The 19015-nt window shown below is 49.4% G+C and overlaps 1 protein-coding gene across 2 annotated transcripts in view; it reads left to right on the top strand.

The window, feature by feature from the left end:
* COL15A1 (collagen type XV alpha 1 chain) overlaps nt 1-19015 on the top strand; it is a 108510-nt gene that overhangs the window by 57098 nt on the left and 32397 nt on the right. For both annotated transcript variants that reach the window (XM_078436653.1, XM_078436654.1), the window contains 11 exons: nt 423-572; nt 1049-1192; nt 6843-6902; nt 8330-8422; nt 10011-10136; nt 10707-10769; nt 16808-16843; nt 17267-17407; nt 17612-17680; nt 18507-18542; nt 18648-18731. In XM_078436653.1, coding sequence (XP_078292779.1) covers nt 423-572; nt 1049-1192; nt 6843-6902; nt 8330-8422; nt 10011-10136; nt 10707-10769; nt 16808-16843; nt 17267-17407; nt 17612-17680; nt 18507-18542; nt 18648-18731 — 1002 coding nt within the window. The remainder of the gene's footprint in view (nt 1-422; nt 573-1048; nt 1193-6842; nt 6903-8329; nt 8423-10010; nt 10137-10706; nt 10770-16807; nt 16844-17266; nt 17408-17611; nt 17681-18506; nt 18543-18647; nt 18732-19015) is intronic.

Genomic DNA, 19015 nt, shown 5'->3' on the forward strand with positions numbered 1-19015 from the left:
CATCTCTCATCTTTGACCCCTCATTCCTTATCCTTCCCCTTCATTTCCTTCCTCCCCCCACTTCTTGAAAAGCAAAGCACTTGTCATGGGGTGAGAGAACTAGGGAGCGAGTATTGACTCAGTAGAAAGCAGCTACCCCGGAGCTAAAGATGTGCAGGCTGAGGCCAGGCCCTCGGCACAGGTGTGCTGTAGGGGAGCCGGGAGGTGGGTGGATTGGCCTGACAGGCGCCCTCCAGCCTGGGGCTCCAGGAGTCCGTGGGCCAAGGCAGGTCTTGCCTGAGCAGAGCTATGGCCGTGTTATCCATCTGGCTGTCTATCTGGCCATGCTATCTATGTGGCTGTGGCTTCCTCCCTGCGCTCACACACCCACTGACCCAGGGGTATAGAAACGGCGGCCGATTCTCATGCCAATTTTGTTTCAGGGTCCAGTCGGTGAAGAAACATTAACAACAGCAGCAGCTGCAGCAGAAGCGTCCCTCAGCACTTCTGAGGAAGAGGAAGCTCGTGGTGTCCCTACAGACGGCCTGGCTCCCCTCGCACCCACAGCGGCCCCTGAGCAAGAGGTCACTTCTGTAAGTGGTTCTGGTATCCCGTCTGCCTCACAGCGGGGAGAGGGGTCAGTGTCACGAGACAGGAACAGTGACTGGCCCTCCCCAGGGGCAAATGCAGCCCTCAGCTTTGTGAGAGCACGTATCTGGGTAGGTGCCGTTCGAGGAAGGCAGGGTGCGGTGGAAGCAGCATGACAGAGCGGGTCAGAGAATCCGAGTCCCGACCCTGCTACCTCCTAGCTTTGTCCAGGAATTTTCTCAAGTCAGAATGGGTTGCTGGGGGCAGGGGGGAAGGAGCGCCCCATCACCAGAGCGGATGCATTTGTTGGAGGGGGATCCTGAGTCTGTGAGTCTGTGCTTTTGCGAATGTGTGGTGGGTAATGACGGTCGAAGGTAAGAAAGTGTTGTGAAACGACAGTCACCCAGACTCTCCGGCAGCTGTGTGCACGTTGCGTCACAGGTAAGGTGAGGTGACTCCTCTTGTTGGTTTTTCTTTCCAGGGTCCTGGCGATGAGGAAGACCTAGCAGCCGCCTCCACGGAGGAGCCCATCCCCGTGGCTGTGGCAGAAGAGCTGGACAGCACCCTCCCTGAGGGGCCCCCACTTCCCGTACCCACAGTGGCTTCTGAAAGAACGGTCACTCCGGTAAGTGGCGTTAGAGGCACGGAGATTTGCGCGGCCGTTCTTACAGGGGAGAGAAGGAAAGTCCTGGGAGGGACTGCCCCTGGCTGGCTCAGAGCGGGTTTCAGTTTGGTTCATAAAGTTCCAAATTTGGGCATTTGAGGGGCGTCTATCCTGGGAACACACAAGGAAGCTGCAGTATGCAGAGGAAAAAGCAAGAGATAAAAATCTAGGGCACCTGGCTTCATGTCCCAAATCGTCCTCCATTTCAAATGAGAACTTCCTAATAGGCAGAGCTGGCAAAGATGCAAAGACCCCATTTCAAATGTCATGAGAGTCCCATCCTGAACGTAGGGAAGCCTGTAAGACTTGGTGGGGATTCGGAGGTGTGTGTGGGTGACCCTCACGCCCCCTCCAAAGAGAGTTTCTATATTTCTGGGCTATTCCTGTGTGGCCTCTTGCAAACACTTTCTTTACTTTGGGCCTCATTTCCTCAGCTCTCTGGGAGGGTGGCTCTGAGATCATGTCAGAGAACGCAGGTCAGGGAATGTTTGGAAAGCTCTGTACACATGCATGGGGCTGTCACCACTTAACGGCTATAACTTTGTGTTTTAGAATGAGGAAACCTAGTGCTGGTTGTCAGCATGGCGGGTGTGAATCAGAATGAAATGGCTTTCAGATGTCACAATGTTTTTTTAATGTGTATTTATTTTTGAGAGAGAGACAGAGTGTGAGCAGGGGAGGGACAGAGAGAGAGGGAGACACAGATTCTGAAGCAGGCTCCAGGCTTTGAGCTGTCAGCACAGAGCCTGACATGGGGCTCGAACCTGTGAACCTCAAGATCATGACCTGAGCCAAAGTCGGACACTTAACCAACTGAGCCACCCAGGTGCTCCCAGATGTCACTATTTTTTTTTTTAATATTTATTTATTTTTGAGAGAGCGTAAGCGGGGGAAGGGCACAGAGAGGAGGACAGAGGATCCGAAGTGGGCTCTGTGTGGACCGTCTGACAGCCGTGAGCCCAATGTGGGGCTCAAACTCACAAACCGGGACATCATGACCTGAGCTGAAGTCAGATGCTCAACCAACTAAGCCACCAAGTGCCCCTAGATGTCACTATTTTTAAGAGACAATCTGGTGACCAGATAGGGCATATCAGCTTCTCAACAGCACTTGGTTACCCACGCTTTCAAAGCCTTGACTTGAGCTACAGGCGTGTGACCTGGCACAGTGCTCCAGGGCTGGCCCGTGAGGGGAGGGCCGTGGGATCAGACTCAAGAGCACACTGGCGTCCAGAGTGCCCATTGCTTAAGGACCTCGTCCAGTGGCCCAGTGGTCGTCAGCACTGCTTAACTGTCTCTTTATTTAGAGTCTGTCCATTTGTTTATTGACTTACTCATGGACTCAGCACAGCAATTCAGGGCCTCAGTCCAGATACTTGGAGATAGAGATGGGCATGGCCTCGTTCCTTCTCCCAAGGAGTTCACGGTTGAGGGGCAGGAAATAAGCTGTTTGCACTGATGTTTGTGAAGCACTCTGTGTTCCGAGTTTATCTGACCCTATTCATACCACCTCTGTCTGGTACAAGGTGAATGGGCCCCAGTCTGTCGGTGAGGGTTGTGAGACCTCCAGAAACCTGTCTGCTGTTACATGCCTCGAGGAAGCAGAGCTGACTTTCGAACTGAGGCATGCAGGCCAGCAGAGCTCATGCTCTTGAACTTCCCTGAGAGTGTGGTGAGGTGGAAAGGTGTCAGACTGGGGGCCAGGAGGCCAGGGTTCTTTCCGGGAATGCCACTGACCCGTGATGTGTCCTGAGTGTCAATGTTACCATCTGTAAACAGAGGGAGGTAGACAAGAGCTCTGGTTTTTAACCCTCTCGGTACATTAGAGACACCAGGACATTTAAAATGCTGCAGGTGTCTGAATCCACTGCCAGACCAGTTGAGGAGCCCCTCCATCTGGGGTTCAAGCTCCCAGGAGATTCTACCATACAACTCACTGGGACCCACCCAGCTGGCTGTGATGTCATACATTGTGACTGCCAAAACACCAAGACCATATCCCCCCACAGTGACGCCACATCAGTGCAGCACATGTACATAGAACCAGCCCTCCTTTTTCCTTTTCAGAAACCTTTTATCATGGAAATTGTAAAAATTCACAAAAGGATTTAGAGTACTATAATAAGCCCCCCACATACCTGTGACCCTATGTGAATAAATATCAACTTGCCCGTGTGCTTTATCTCCTCCACCTTCTGTGCCCATCTTTTTGGAGCAGAGATGGAGGCTGGAAATATGTTTAAGTAAATCCCAAATATGGCATCATCTAACTGATGAATACTTTAATGCACATTGCTAATAGTTTGATCTGGGACTCTCCCCTCCAGCGTTAGCCACAATGCTGTCCATCAGTGGTCATTCTGATTGGATGTCATTATTCTTCTAACATTAACAATGGTTCCTTCATATCGTCTGATACCCTAGTTGTTAAAAAATGCCTTTTTGCAATTAGTTTGACTCTGGATCCCAACACTTACTACACACTGTGTGTGGCTGATGTGTTTCTTAAGCCTCTTTGGGTCTATGATTGTCTCTCACCTTCCTTTTTCTTTGTGCCATCAATTTGTTGGAGAAACTGGGTCATTTGTCCTTCGATCCCTTGTTTTTTCCACTTGGACAAGTTGGCACTCGAGGGCCTCACCAGACCAGCTGTGTTGGTGGGAAGGTAGATTACTATTTCTGAGAAAGTTCTTTGTCAACACATGTTAACAACTGTAAAACGACATATTATTGATCCAGAAACTTCTGTTCTAGGAATTAATCCTAAAGGAGGTAGTCTTATATGTAAAAAAAAACTGTATACAAATTTACTAATCTCAGTATTGCCCATAATAGAAAAGAATTGAACACGGTTTAACTAGACAACAGTAGGGGGTTGATTGAATAAAGTGTATTCAAGTAATGGAACATCATGCAGCTATTAAAGTTATACTTCTTAGGAGTATTTAATGATGGGGGAAATACAACACAATGTCAGATGATAAAAGCTGGTTATAAACTTCAGTTATGTTGTGTGGTCTTAACTATTTAAAAGTTGGGGCCCCTGGGTGGCTTAGTCAGATAAGTGTCCAACTCTTGATCTCAGCTCAGGTCTTGATCTCAGGGTCATGACTTCAAGCCCCACACTGGGCTTCGCACTGGGCATGAAGCCTACTTTAAAAAAAAAAAGAAAGAAGAAGAAGAATAGACACACGCACAAACCCTGGAAGGAAATACCCTCCCTGATCGTTAGTAGTTGTGGCCTCAAAGTGGCAGAACTGTGGAAGGATGGTAGGTTCCTAATACATTTTGGTGTTTTTGCCATGAGTGTATTTACAATGGGAATTTTTAAAAGCTCTAAGAAGAGTTGGGTCGGGGAAGGGGAAGGGGAAGGGGGGAGGGAAAGACAAACACACGGTATTTCATCCTGGCACGTGACTAATAACAGATCACCCCTAAGTGCCTGTGTCAGGAACTGGCAATGAGGTGAAATGGAAGCCTCCATTTGAGCAAATGGTTTAAAAGCACAATAGGGACCAGCCAAGAGAGCACTCACTCTGGAACCTTGTTAGGATCATTATGAATCTCAGAGTCAGCCAAAGAAATGAGTGAAAGGGACATCCACATCTAGCCCTGCCGTAGACCTGTGACAAATTTCTCACCTGTATCTTTGGTTACTTATACATAAAATGGGGTCATAGTACTCGCGTCTCGGGTTGTGCTGGGGATTAAATGAATTAACACGTGAAAAAGTTTACCTAGTGCATGGTACACACTCAACAAATTAGTATATCAAATTATTTTGCAGATGAGGCCCAGAGAGGTTAGGGGTCACACAGAGCCACATTGCTCCTGGGAGATGAGTAGGGGTGAAAACCTTGGTGTCTGGACTTTCTACCTTGGTTTTTGCAGTGTCCACAACCACCCGTCTTCAGACATGGGTCAGAAGTTGGTCAGCAAGGTCCATGCGGTTCAAATGAGGTCACTCCATTTCTAAGGTCTTCCCACTAGTCGTTTGGCAAATACTATCAAGAGCCTAGTGTCTTCTGGGTGTTAGGGACACAGCAGAGACTAGAGGGCCACACCTCTGTCTTCATGGGGCTCGCTGCAAGGCCCCTGGCCATCCTCAGCTTGCTAAACAGCTCACTCATCAGAGCTGAGCCGCTCCACGTCCCAAATGCATGGACCAGGTTTTAACCACATCTTCTTGTTTTAGGATCAGAGAGGGCATGTGGGAATGGAAGGGCAGGTTGGGCCCAAAGGAGAAAAGGCTGGTGCTGTGACCATTCTAGAGACCACACTGGATCTGGTCATGTGCCCTGAGCATGTTATTTGGGGTTAGTCAATTCTGGTCAAGGAAATAGCAGGAGTACTGAGAGGACTGAGCCCCAAAGAAACCAAATTGAGAGTCGGGGAGACCCACAAAAACATTGTGGGGCTCAATTCTTGCCACATCTTACCAACCAGTGACCTTGACCTCTGCAGCCAGTTTCTCCATCTGTAATCAGAGGGTCCTTCCAATTCTGGTGTTCTGTGGCTAGACTCCAGGCTCTGTCCCTGAATTTTTTCCTGGGAAAGCTTCAGGCAAACGGGAGCTTCAGAGACCTGGGTGTGCTTTTAGTAGTTGTAGAATTTTTGGAGAGATCTTTACCCCTTCTGTGCTCCGGTTTCTCCATCTGTAAAACAGGGGTGGTGATGACTACCCCACACAGAAGTAGTCAGAATGAAATGAGGTGATGTTGGTGGAACTGCTTTGTCTGGTGTCTGTCACCACAGAAAAACAACAAACTCCTCCTTCTGAAGCAACAGTGAAGTTTATTGCCGAGGGGATATGCCCACAGCAACCAGGGCCATGGCCCCCCGGGAGCCCCACATCCTGGGGAGGACCTGCTCAGGGAGCCTACTCTGGCAATAGGCAGCAACCTGGCTGCCTCTGGAGACTCTTTGTCAGCCTGCTGGTCCTGGTCCTCTGCCCTCCTCACCTTCCTCAGGGCTGAGGCCGTCTCCCAGGGAGGAGGGTGCTCTGGCCCTGGTGCCTCATGAGGCTGCCTGTGAGGACATTGGGGAGGGTGGTGTCCTCACTGTGATCTGACCTCCTCAGTGGACTTTAGATGCCACCAGTGTTCTGGGGAGCAGTAAGGGAGTCAGAGGAGGACATCATACCACACAGGTTTTGTGCAGATTTACCGTTCATGTTTCCATTCCTTCCTGGGGCTCAGGCCATTCTGACACCTTTTTTGTCAGAGGAGGCAGGCCTATAGGCAAGACAGGCTACAGGGCTGGTGGGAGGGGCAGGGCGACCAGGACCTGCTTCAGAGGGAGGCATGCTGGGCCTGGCTACCAGGCTCTGGCAGGACCTAGATGGGGGGGGGGGGGGGGGGGCCCTACTGCCTGGTTATTTCTACCATATCCACCTACCCTACACATGTGGTGCAGAAACAAAGGGCTCCTGAGCCCAGGGTGGGACAAGGTGCCCTTGGGCTGGCGCATGAAAACAAAGCCTTCTTCACCCCTGCAGAAGCTTCATCTTAAAGATGAGTGGTTTCTACAGAGAAGAGGAGGGACAGTGGCGGGGGGGGGGGGGGGGGGGTGGCGGTGCCTAGCACTCCACTGACCATCTCGTTCTCTTTAGGGTGAAGCTGGGGAGGGGCTTCCTGGCCACCCTGAACCTGTCAGGCCTACTGCAGCCACGGTGAGACCCCCTGTCCAGGTTCCTCACACACACAGTGTTAAGGGACTGGGCTTGCTGACAACTAGCCACAGGCTAAGGATTCTACCTTTCTTTTATTTTTAAATTTTTTTTCAACGTTTCTGAGAGAGAGAGAGAGAGAGAGAGAGAGAGAGAGAGACAGCACAAGCGGTGGGGGGTCAGAGAGAGAGGGAGACACAGAAACCAAAGCAGACTCCAGGCTCTGAGCCTTCAGCACAGAGCCTGATGGAGGGCTTGAACCTGCAAACCGTGGGATCATGACCTGAGCCGAAGTCCGGCGCTTAACCGACTGAGTCACCCAGGCGCCCCTAATGATTCTACCTTTCAATCCAAGATGCCTCCAGTGAGACCTTGGGGCTTTCACCTCTATCAGAACCCTCAGTGAGCTCAGGAGCAGAGTCTGTTTATGTCCCATTCATATCCTGCACCCTGAAGGACCCATGCGTCTGTCAACCACGTCCCAAACAGCTCGTCACCATCCCCCCAGACCCGCTCCTCCCTCAGGATGCTCCTGTCTCTGGGAGTGGCACCCCATCTTCCTGGTCACCAAGACAGAAATCAGGAAACAACCTGCAGTGGCCCTCTGCCTCCCACAGCCCATCTGGTCAGTCTACAAGCCCCGAGTCTAGCTGTGCAGTGCCTCCTGGTCCCTCAGACGGTGGCAGCAGCCACCCTGTCACTACCTCCCTTCTGCATGTGCACACCACTGCCGCCCCTCTAAACCCAGCCCAACTTCTTCTTGGAGCCTCTTAGCAGGTGCCCCACGGACGTTCCATGATTGAATTAAGGCTCTCCTGGTTCCTGTCTTCGGGAACTAAATACCAGAAAAGAGTTTCAGAAATTACCTTTGTTCTTTGGAGGAATTTGATGGCATTCAACAAGTATGCACTGAGTGTCTTCTTGGTACCAGATCTTATGCTAGCTACTGGGCATCCAGAGGTATCTCAGGATCGGGCAGACCCTGGGTCTAGAGTTTAGAGGGGCTGACAGACACACGCAACTGAGCTTCAAGTCAGGTGGCCCTACTACCAAATCGAGACCTTAGTAGAGGTTAGTGGGGAACACAGAGTAGGGAGAGATGAATTCCACCTGGAAATGGGGTAGGTAAGAGGGCTTCATGGAGGAGGTGAGAGTGGAACTAGGCCTTGAAGGATGAGTAGGAGTTTGAAAGGCAGAAAGGGAGGCTGAGAAGATGTGAAAGAGCATAGTATGTTTGAGGACCTATTGGCTGTGCAGCGGGAGGTGGTGAGGGAGGAGGGGAGCAGTGGAGGGGGAAGTGGGAGAAAAGGCTGGAAGGAAAGTTGGCAGCAGCAGTTACTGGGCTACAGAATAAGGGAAGAGTTTTGGTGACGTGGCTGTCCTTGGAGTGGCAGGTGAAACCAAGTGGTGGGACTTTCTTCTCTCTCCAGGTGAGCGCTGAGGCCGAGGGCTCTGGCCTGGGCTGGGGTTCAGACGTCGGCTCTGGCTCTGGGGACCTCGTGCGCACTGAGGAGCTGTTAAGAGTTAAGTGTGAGAATGACACTACCTGGTGCCTGGGATTGCCCTCTCGATAATCAGGAGGATTATACTTTCCCTCCACATTTGTATATGTTTGGCATTTTCCACTTCAGTCAGTTTTGTTTTAAGTGAATATGAGCCTTAGTTTATATTTAGGACCTCCACTTTCCCACTTGCCCCCTTTCCCTAGCATTCGGGGCTATTTCACAGCAAGTATGCCCATGACCTTCACCACTGCCTTGGCTCTGCCCCCATCCCCTTTACCGATGATACAGAACTGACTGCTGGCCTCTTCTCTAGGTAGCATTTAGCACTTGGCTTCCAGGCCCTTCTTGAAATCCTCCCTACCCTGATGCAACCCCTACTACCAGTTCAGACCACTCCTTCTCCCTCTTTGCTCCTGCTCCCCCAGCCTTCAGTCCAAGGTGGGCCCCCATCGTCCCTGGTTCCTGGGAAGCACCTCTCTTCTCCAGCTGCAGCTGATGGCTTTGTTCCGGGGCCCCAACCTCCCCGCCAGCCCTTCGTCTGAGTCCCAGTGCTGAATCCCTACCTAGAACACTCCACTCAGTTACCCATCTGCCTCCTCCTCAGGATAGGGAAGGAAGGGTTCTGGACTCGCTGGATAAGTGGAGTGGGAGTCACATGGGTCTTCCAGGCTGGTGGGATCAGCCAACCCAGCCAGAAGCGAAAGAGACTAGTACACTGCAGAGTAGTATATAACCCTTTTAATAAGGGTTAACAACAGGCAGTTTTTGACCACTCTGCCAGGTAATCAGAAAACTAAGTTAGCTAGAGCACCTCTGAAAATTCCAACTGATTGGATTTTTATTATATATATATATATATATATATGTGTGTGTGTGTATATATATATATATATATATATATATATATGTGTGTGTGTATATATATATATATATATATATATATATATATGTGTGTGTATATATATATATATATATATATATATATATATATGGAGAAAACATGATATAATGGGCTCAGAAAGACTTGGGTTAAAATCCAAGCTTTTCTAATAATTAGCCATGAGTGGGTGAGCTCAAACCAAGCCACAATATCCTACTGAGCCTTAGTTCCCCATCAGCTAAGTGGGAACACCAGTCTCTACTTGCAGTGTTACTGTGAGGAAAAGAGAGAATGGGTGGAACATATATGTTCTGATGTTCTGTATATGTTTATCCCCTCCCCCGCTGTTTCTTTTCTTTTCTTTTTTCTAATAATTTATTGTCAAGTTAGCTAACATACAGTGTATACAGTGTGCTCTTGGTTTTGGGGGTAGATTCCCCCGACTCATCACTTACATACAACACCCAGTGCTCATCCCAACAAGTGCCCTCCTCAGTGCCCATCACCAACTTTCCCTCTGTTCCCCCCCACCCCAAATCAACCTTCAGTTCGTTCTCCACACTCAAGAGTCTCTTATGGTTTGCCTCCCTCTCTGTTTGAAACTATTTTTTCTCCTTCCCTCCCCACCATGGTCTTCTGTTAAGTTTCTCAAGTTCCACATATGAGTGAAAACATATGATATGTCTTTCTCCCCTGCTGTTTCTTAACAGAGTATCTGCCTTTTAGGGTCCCCCAGGTCCCCCGGGCCCACCCGGCTCACCTGGGATTCCAGGAAAACCAGGAACTGATGTTTTCATGGGACCCCCTGGATCTCCTGGAAAGGATGGAGCTGCTGGTGAACCTGGGCCCCCGGTGAGCCCCTGGGGTCATTTCCCCCCTCTCCGTGGCCATGAGACTTCCTCTATCCAAGGAGGGGTGTACAGACCCCATACCCCAGCATGAAGACTCATGATAAGAGCGAGCAGCTAGCTAACATTTGTAAACAAAAGTCCTCCTCAGCTGAGTCATTACTAAGGCTCATAAGAAGCAGAAGCCGAGAAATACACCATCCTATACACTGTTTTGCAGCTTTATCTTAGTATAGGAAATGCAGGCTCATGGAATCTTGGAATTATGGGATATCGAAGTGCTGGGCCTGGGGCAGGGGGTCCTTAGAGACCCTCTAGTCTGACTCAACCTCCTGTTCCCCCTCAGAGGGGAAAATGCAACCCAGAGAATGAAGGACACTCGTCCAGGGTACACAGCCAGCAGTGGCCATGCTGGGGCCAGGGACCAGCATTCCACCCTCGACCAACACAACCCTCCTGGACCCACTGGCCTCACCCGCTCGGTCCTCCCAGCCCTGGCCTCCTTTTCCAAGAAAGGTTCATGCTTGATTCTTATCAGAGATGTTATGGGCTGATTGTCACTGATGTTCTCCAGGGCCCTGAGGGACAGCCTGGACCCGATGGAGCCTCCGGCCTTCCTGGGATGAAGGGGGAGAAGGTACGGGCAGGGGGGGTTCCAACACATGGGGGCCACCAGGCCCACACTGCCTGTCTCTGACCTCTGGGCCTGTCCTTGCCTCTTAGGTGAAGGACCCTTTCTGATCCCCTCCTAATCCTCTCTCTGCTGGATGTTCCCATCCCAGGGCTCTTGATGCCCAAACCTGAGCTCAGCATCTCCAGCTTTAGTGAATGGTGCTGCCATCTACCCAGTCACGAGGATGCAAAGGCAGAATCTCTAACCCCTCCTTCCTCTCTCTTCCTGCCGTGCCCCACCTGTTGCTAGGACTGGCCCGCCTGACAGTCACCTTTCTTGCCTGTCTCCACCCTGATCTGATGTTCACCTCTCCTGGCCCACACGATGGCATCAGGCTTCTCGACAGCGTCCCATCTCCCCACCTGTAACCCACCTTCTGCCCGCCTGCCGCACCTGTCCATCTTCCTGCTTCAGGCTCTCTCCAGTCACAGCCCTCTCCACTGAGAAGGCACCGAACCCTGACTGTGTGCAGACCTGCCTTCCCAGCTCCATCTCCTGCTGCCCCGTCACGTGGCTTCTGGGTCAACCAGCAGCACTACTGATGTGCTGTGGGCATGCTCTTCCTGGACAGCCCCCTGGCCTTTGCACATGCTTTCTCCCCATCTCAAGTGATCTTTCCCTTTTCTCATCCTCCAAGGGCCAGTTTGGATATATCCTCTGAGAAGCCCTTTTAGACTCCCTATTAGCAGAAGGGAGCCCTCCTTCCTGCGCTTTCCGTTAGCACGGTATTTGTTCTGCTGGGACTCCTCTTAGCCAATGTTAGCTTACCTGTGCCCCCACCCCTCCCCTGACAAACAGCACTAGCACTGTCTGTGTGTCCTTAGTTTCTGGCTCAGGCCCCTGTTAGCGTTTGGTTAGCGAATCTGCTGCTCCCTTCACTCTCTTCATTCTCTGTAAGCCTGTCTCTCTTCGGTCTGCAAACCCCACGTGGTGCCTTGGGGGCGGGGTTCCTGCCCCTACAGTGTTCCCATCCGGGGTTGATGAGATAAGCCAAGTCCCCTGCAAAGGAGGGCAATAAAGATAAGGTAAGCCTCCGTGTGGTGATACAGGCAAGCATGAGTTTAACTGGGGTTCAGAGGAGGGAGGGTCCCTCCCAGCTGGGATAAGGACCAAGGTCTTCTGTGTACTCCACGGCATGAAGTCGTGGAAAATGTCAACTCCCTAGACACCACCATCTTCACGGAACTGATTTTCCAGTTGCCGACAGCTCTCAAGTGTGTTTATTTCAATTGAAGCAGTAACTCGATTTTCGCGGAAACCTCCTTTCTCAGAAAAAGAAGAAAGAAACGGTTGTCAAGCTGTATAGAACTCTCTCTACAAGTACCGACTATTTCATAAGAAATTAGATTCTTCGGGAAACATCACAGACCCACACTGTTCCTCCCTGTCCTTCTTGCCAGCTCTCCTGCACCCGCCCCCACATGCCCCTCCCTTGCTCGTCTGGCATTTAAAAATACCCGTGCCCACATCCGCACGCTGACACCAGAGTAAGCACACTCTGCACTGTTCAGGGGAGCAGCCGTGCACAGGGTGGCAGGCTTGCATAGGATGATTGTTGGAGATCAATTACATTCCCCACCTCCACCCCCCAAAATTTGCTGTGAGTCCTAATTCATTGCACTATGTGCATAAGATGCTTTCTGGTCAAGTAAAAGCAGATTCTAGAAGGACTTGGAAACTTACATCTGGAGAGCTCAAAGGAATCATTGCAGATGACATTTACCTAAAAATAACTTTTAAAAGCCAAAAGTAAACCAAGGAGCATAGTATGGATGTAAAATAATAGAAATGTACTACAGAAAATGAGCAGTCTCTGGGAGGGAACCCAGCATAAGATCCAATGATACAGCTGATCCTTGACTCCCCTCCGCAGTATCTGTTCTTCAGGCTTGCACACCTCCAAGGGACTCATTTCTTGCCAGGAAGTGCCTTCCGCAGTTGCATGGATTCTTGTAAGGAGATCTTTTCTCATGCTGCTCAGAAAGCAGCCTCCTTCTCACTTACAGGGCGCATAGACCAGTCTGGGCAGTTGTCTAAAGGGGAGTTTTTTTTCCCAGAGAATGAGGTCCAAGCTTATCTGACTGGAAAAAAAAAATATTGTCATATATAATCATTATTTTCAAATGTAGGATTGTCATCAAAATGTGGATGGTCTTTAAGAATTCTTGAAATAAATAGTTTATTTTATGTTGAGTTCCATGATAGGAGTACTCCTTAATATATTTTCCCAAAATTAAGATGAACAGCTACTCTGAGATCTTTAGCCCATGAAGGAACAGGCGAAGAGTATCCTGCTTTCTCAGCTACTGAATGTTCCTGGAAAGGATGCTGAAGAACGTGCCGGAGACGCGTCTCTATGACATTCCTTTCTGCTTTTTGCATTGCACACTGTGACAGCCGGATCTGCGGCACACATGTAGCATATTTACTATTGTCACTCTTTTCCTTCGTTCACACTCTGAATGATTCATTGTATTCTTCAGTGTCAAAAGGTGCTGGGACACCGAGGCAGAAAAGAGCTTGTGTTTTGACATTTTCTTCTGTGTCCAGAATTGCTGAGGGACATGGAGCTCCCCGTAATGGGCTTTGAATGATCTCACTGAGCCACCGAAATGTCAGTGTTGGGCCTTATAAAGCAGATTCTGTCTTCCCCATGGGATGAGAAGAAATGCAAGTAATTCATCATTGCCTTCCCTTTCTCTGTGTAACCCCAGTTTGGTTTTGAGCAATTATCTAAGTCTTACACACTAAAAACAGGGTGCCCCTTAAGAACCTAAGCAGTGGGTACATCATAATCAGGTGTCAGGATATTTTCCTGACTCCTTCTTTTGTGAATCCTCAGAGATTCTCCCATTGGAGGCCCCCAACCACAGTCCCCTGATGTAGGGCCATATCTCCTGTGGTTGAGCACTCCTGGCCACCAGTTCCCTTTGGTCCTCCCCTCTGCTCAGAACTCACAGCTGGCTCCATTCTATGGGACCCACATGCATTTAACAAGGATCCAGTAATGGTTTGGAGCTCGTAACAGCTTATTTCAATTAAAAATTCCAATATTGGCCCGATTTCCTATTTCATATCTCCTTTAACCATCAGATGTGTTTGGTACAAAATCAGGATTATGGGCCTCCATAAAACCAAATAGACCAAGGTCAATTGTAATTGTAACTAATTGAAGTTATCGATGGAACGAACACCATGAGCAGAAGTGACAGACAGCCACAAGGCAGTAAGTTGTGCCATCTGAGATACCACAACAGAAAACGACAATCCATGTATTTATTAGGTTTTTTGATGTTCCTGTATGTTGAAGTCTAATAATGTCCTTGGCAAATCTGATAACTATAATGAGCAGAAATTTCTAATGCATTCTGAAGCATGATTTTGTAGCACTCCTGCACCTTATTCTTTTACAGTATTTCCCTTGTAGAACTGACCTCTCCACACTTCATCTCCACAACCAGACCTGCAGCTTGGCTGGCTGAAATTGTAAGACACACAAGCCTCACACTGAGGAATTGGATATAGGTCTGCCATTATCATTTTGGGAGCAGAGTCTTTGCTGACTCTTGTAATTGGAGTTTCCCAGTTTTCACTCTATCTGTTCGTGTAAATTCCAGTTAAGATGAGCTCTCCCATCCCCAAGCTGATCTGCTCAGATTCCAAAATGGTGGCCACCAAATCTGTGAGCCAATGGAATGGGTCTAAATACTACCTTTTTGCATGTACAAGCTGGATAAAATCATCTGCTTCTGAGACCGGTAACTCAAGGTCCAAAATATCTTCTAGACTTCCTGTGAAACTCCTACAAGACATACTCTTAATTTGAAGAGCTGGGAAGGCAATTTAAAAAAGACAGTTTTTCACTTTCCAAACATAATTTTCTTTGACAGGCTCAGCTGGCAACACAACAGTAAGGTTTTCAGAGAATAGCGTCCAGAAGTCAAGAGATGAAGCTAATTTGACTTCTCTCTCACAATTTCCCTGACTGTGATTTGACTTGTTACTGGAAAGGTGCATACGGTTGGCACTTCCTTCATGGACAGATTGCGACAGGCAGCAGATGATGGCGCGGCTGGTCACGCCCAAGAAATGCAGGCGCAGGAACCGCAGCCTCCAGATTAGGCAGCAGAACTGGAACCCGATTGTTTTTGTTTCTGCCCATGGTGAATGGTCACAGGTAGTTTCTCCTGGGTCAAGTGGGCAGGCAGAGAAGCCTCTGAGCCCAGCCACCACTGCTTCCTTCGCCGAAGCACCCCTTCCCCTCCCTGCACCTGCTAATGCCCTGGGCGACTGCAGCCTGATTGTGACAAGGCGCATCTCTTGTTATTCAGCCCTTACAGGTGACTTCCTTTCAACAGCTAATGTATTTTTATTTCTAAGGTCTCTAATTCATTCTTTCATATAAGCATTGTGCTTATTTCATAATAATTTGTCCATGTTTCATGGCTGTAATAGCCTCCCTTTTCTCCCTGAGAATATGTATTGTACGCTTAAAGTCCTGATAAGGTTGTGTTCTTCACGCTCCTTTCTTGGGCATACATTCTATTGCCGGCACTGCTGCCTGTCTTTCTTAAATGTTTATTTTTATTTTATTTTATTTATTTTATTTTTTATTTTTGTATGCCTCTCTTTGATAGTGTTGCCCTCCCTCTGATATGTGTTGTTTCTTGCTTGTGTGTTTGCTTTCACAGTTGGAATCTCTCTTTGGTCTGTTTTCTGCCTCTGTTCATACAGATTGTTGGGGAGTTGGGCAGCGGCTACTTCTGAGGCTTGCAGGTTTCAGTGGGTTTCAGGATGGGGGCAGTGGGTGTGCCATCAGGCAGGGCACCTCAGCAGCTGGTCTTAGGAGTTTGGGGTATCCCTGGATCTCCCAGGATTCCCTAGCCATTCGGGGCTCTGCCCAATGCCCTGGCTCCAGTAAATAGCTCTTATTGTTCTAGGAGTGGGGGCTGGGAGGTGAGGGGGAATGGGCAGGGCTGGCTGGCTTTCCTGCTCCGGAATTTCGACCTATCTGCCCATCAGCACCACACCCTGCCCCTCGCTTCCACCGCCACTTTGCAGGATACTTTTTCCCCTGTGCTTTCTCTCCACTACTGAAGTCTGTGGCTTCAGCTTTCTGTATTTTCCCTTTGGTATTCCTCACTATTTTCAGATTCAGTGTCATTCACCATCTTATTTTTGAGCATGTTATTTTGGAACTAGCCGCTTTGTCCTTCCTATGGATTTGATATTGGAAGGGCAATCCAACCTAGAATAAGAGAGGACTGGGGAAGGGCACAGCCTTAGATGGTAGGTACATCATAATCAGGTGTCAGGATGTTTTCCTGACTCCTTTTGTGAGTCCTCAGAGTTTCTCCCATTGGAGGCCCCCAACCACAGTCCCCTGATGTAGGGCCATATCTCCTGTGGTTGACCACTCCTGGCCACCAGTTCCCGTTGGTTCTGCCCTCTACTCAGAGCTCACAGCCGGCTCTATTCTGTGGGACCCACATGTTACACCCCAGAAAACCTATTTTGTGGCCCCCATTAGGGGTATACATGTAACCTGCTTTAGAGAAACACCCCCCAACCCCATTCTGGGGCCACTCCAGCCAGCCTTTTGTCTTTAGATATTTCCGGAAGAAAGCCAGTCACCAGTTCACAATTCTCCAAAAGTCTAGGGAATACATATCAAGTTTTTGAAGCCCCTTTCTTGGCCTCAAGTAGCAGACCTATCTCTTTATTTCCGACATGGGAGGGGTGGGGTAAGGGACCCGCCAGTACACAGATAATTCTCCAAGGGAATTCTTCCTCTGCAGTCTCTCCCTGGTTAATCTCCAACTTCTCCTTTTTACTCTTAAGGTAGGTAATGAGCTAAGAGTTGAAAAATGGATTTTTCAAGTCAGCTCATCTAATAACCTGTTACTTGAAAGCCTCTAATTCTGCATTTTCTTTGGAATATACCTACTGAAATATATATTAATTGGGCCTTTTTCTTGCCTTTTTTTTTTTTTTTTCCTCAGGGAGCAAGAGGGCCTAATGGGTCAGCCGGTGAAAAGGTAAAAGAAAAAAAAAAGGAAGAAAAAGAGAAAGCTTTCTTATTCTTCCCCTTTCTCTGGGTTTACTGTAATTGGACTGCTGAGTATATAAGCATCGGGGAGAGAAACACATCTCTCAGATGTGTTCTCAGAGAGAAACACATCTCAGGAACTGTTCTGGGACCGCAGACCCACTAGAGAAGGAGGGGGAAACCACTTGCTCCTTTCCCATGCCCTCCCTCTGCACAAACACGTGCACAGGAGCGCATCCGCTTGTCTCCAAGTGTCAGCAAGACCGTGGTTTCTGTACCTGGAAGCAGTGCCCATCAGAAAATCCATCAACCTCATTTAGTTCAAAGAACGATTTCCCAACTCAGGCGTGTATGTTACTCGTTTTACCAGCGACCCCAGAGCTGCACAATCAGCCCGTCCTCTTCCTTACAGGGTGACCCTGGCAGCAGAGGCTTACCAGGACCGCCGGGGAAAAATGGACAAGTTGGCGCTCCTGGGGTCATGGGACCCCCAGGGCCTCCTGGACCCCCAGGGCCCCCAGGCCCTGGATGTGCAATGGGACTTGGATTTGAGGTACTCCCCCACCCTTTTTGTGGTTAAAGAACAATGGGCACTAGGGGCTGTTGGAAAAACCAGCTAAGAGAATGCGGGTCCGAGGGCAGAGGCTGTGTGTGACTCCCCACTGGGCCCAGCCAGCTCCAGGTCCCAGCTCCACACCTGGCACATGCATGTGCTCTGGCATTGGATGTGAAATTCTCATTCTTCCTCCTTCTCCAGGATACCGAAGGGTCTGGAAGCATCAGGCTGTTGCATGAACCCAGGATCTCTGGACCAGCGGTTTCAAGTGTAGGTTGAGTTTTGAAACGTTCATTTTGAGGATTGTCATATTGTCCTGCTGGAGTGGGGAAGCTGTGGGGTGCTGCCGTGGCCCTGTTCCTTTTGGTAACTCACCCTCTCTGCACCTCCAGCTTCCAGCCATGCAGCGGGGAGACTGGGTGCTCTTTACAACCTGTTTCTTTAAGGAGCAGCACAGGAGTTTTGCACAAAACATCATAGGGGAAAACTTGAAAGTCATCTTTGTCTCTCTCTCTCTTTCTCTCTCTTTCCCTCTCTCTCTCTAGTCCCTTACCATCAAGCATGTCTGCTTCATTGCCTCCTACCTGCTGCCTCATTTCAGAACCCTGTGCTCCCAACAAGTGCCCCTTCCCGCTGTGTCCAACCCTGGGGAGATGTTGTCCCTCTTCTGCAATGATTTCCTGCTCTCAAGAGGACCAACCCCCAGATCTCATTATGTTTGTCAAATGGGACCCAGAGCTAAGCACGCCAGCCCAGCAGAAACAGAGCCTCGAAGGGACAAGCAGCATACCCCTCTCTATGGTTAAATTAGACCTTCCCTATCCTCCAGATGCAGAGGGCTCTGAGAGTCAGGGTTAAGAGGACACTCACCCCATGCTAGGAGAGAGCCTCCGTGGGTGTTCTTCCTTCTGATTCTGGAAGGGGGATTTGCCCCACATCTTTTGCTCCCCTTATCTGGGGCAAAATCCATGTGGGAGCTGAGGGAGAGATGGCAAGATGTGAGGATAGATGAGGAGTAAACAAAGTGAAGAGAAGAAAACCAAAGAATGTGTTTGATTGTTTGTTTGTTTGTTTGTTTGTTTGTTTGTTTTACCAGGGTCCCAAAGGAGAAAAAGGAGACCAGGGGCCCAAGGTGAGGTCACAGATCTGAGGCGGGGGTGGGAGAAATTTCCAGCCAGCTTCTAGGAGCATTATTCATGTACAATGAATTTTTTTCCACTATCACTGTTGTATCCAGGGTGACAGAGGGATGGATGGAGCCAGCATTGTGGGACCCCCTGGGCCCAGGGGGCCGCCAGGGCGCATCGAGGTCTTGTCCAGTGTGAGTACCAGCCAGGTTGGAGCATGACTATGTATTTTCTGCCTTCGCTAAAGGGGAGAGAAAGTTGTCCACAACTTCAGGGATGGTGGTTACACAGAAGGCATGTAGCTGGCATCTGGCATTGGCATTTCCACCTACCAGCACACCCCTTGTGTCTGCTCCTGCCCCAGTACCACGGTTCTCTCACACAGCACTTCCAGAATACTCCTCTTATTGGCAGAATCTGCAGTCAAGAGAATGGCTGTGACAGAGAGGCAGAGGAACATAAGTGGGAGAAGAGTGAG

Source organism: Panthera onca, chromosome D4 (assembly GCF_046562875.1).
Source record: "Panthera onca isolate mPanOnc1 chromosome D4, mPanOnc1 haplotype 2, whole genome shotgun sequence".
Taxonomy (NCBI): domain Eukaryota; kingdom Metazoa; phylum Chordata; class Mammalia; order Carnivora; family Felidae; genus Panthera; species Panthera onca.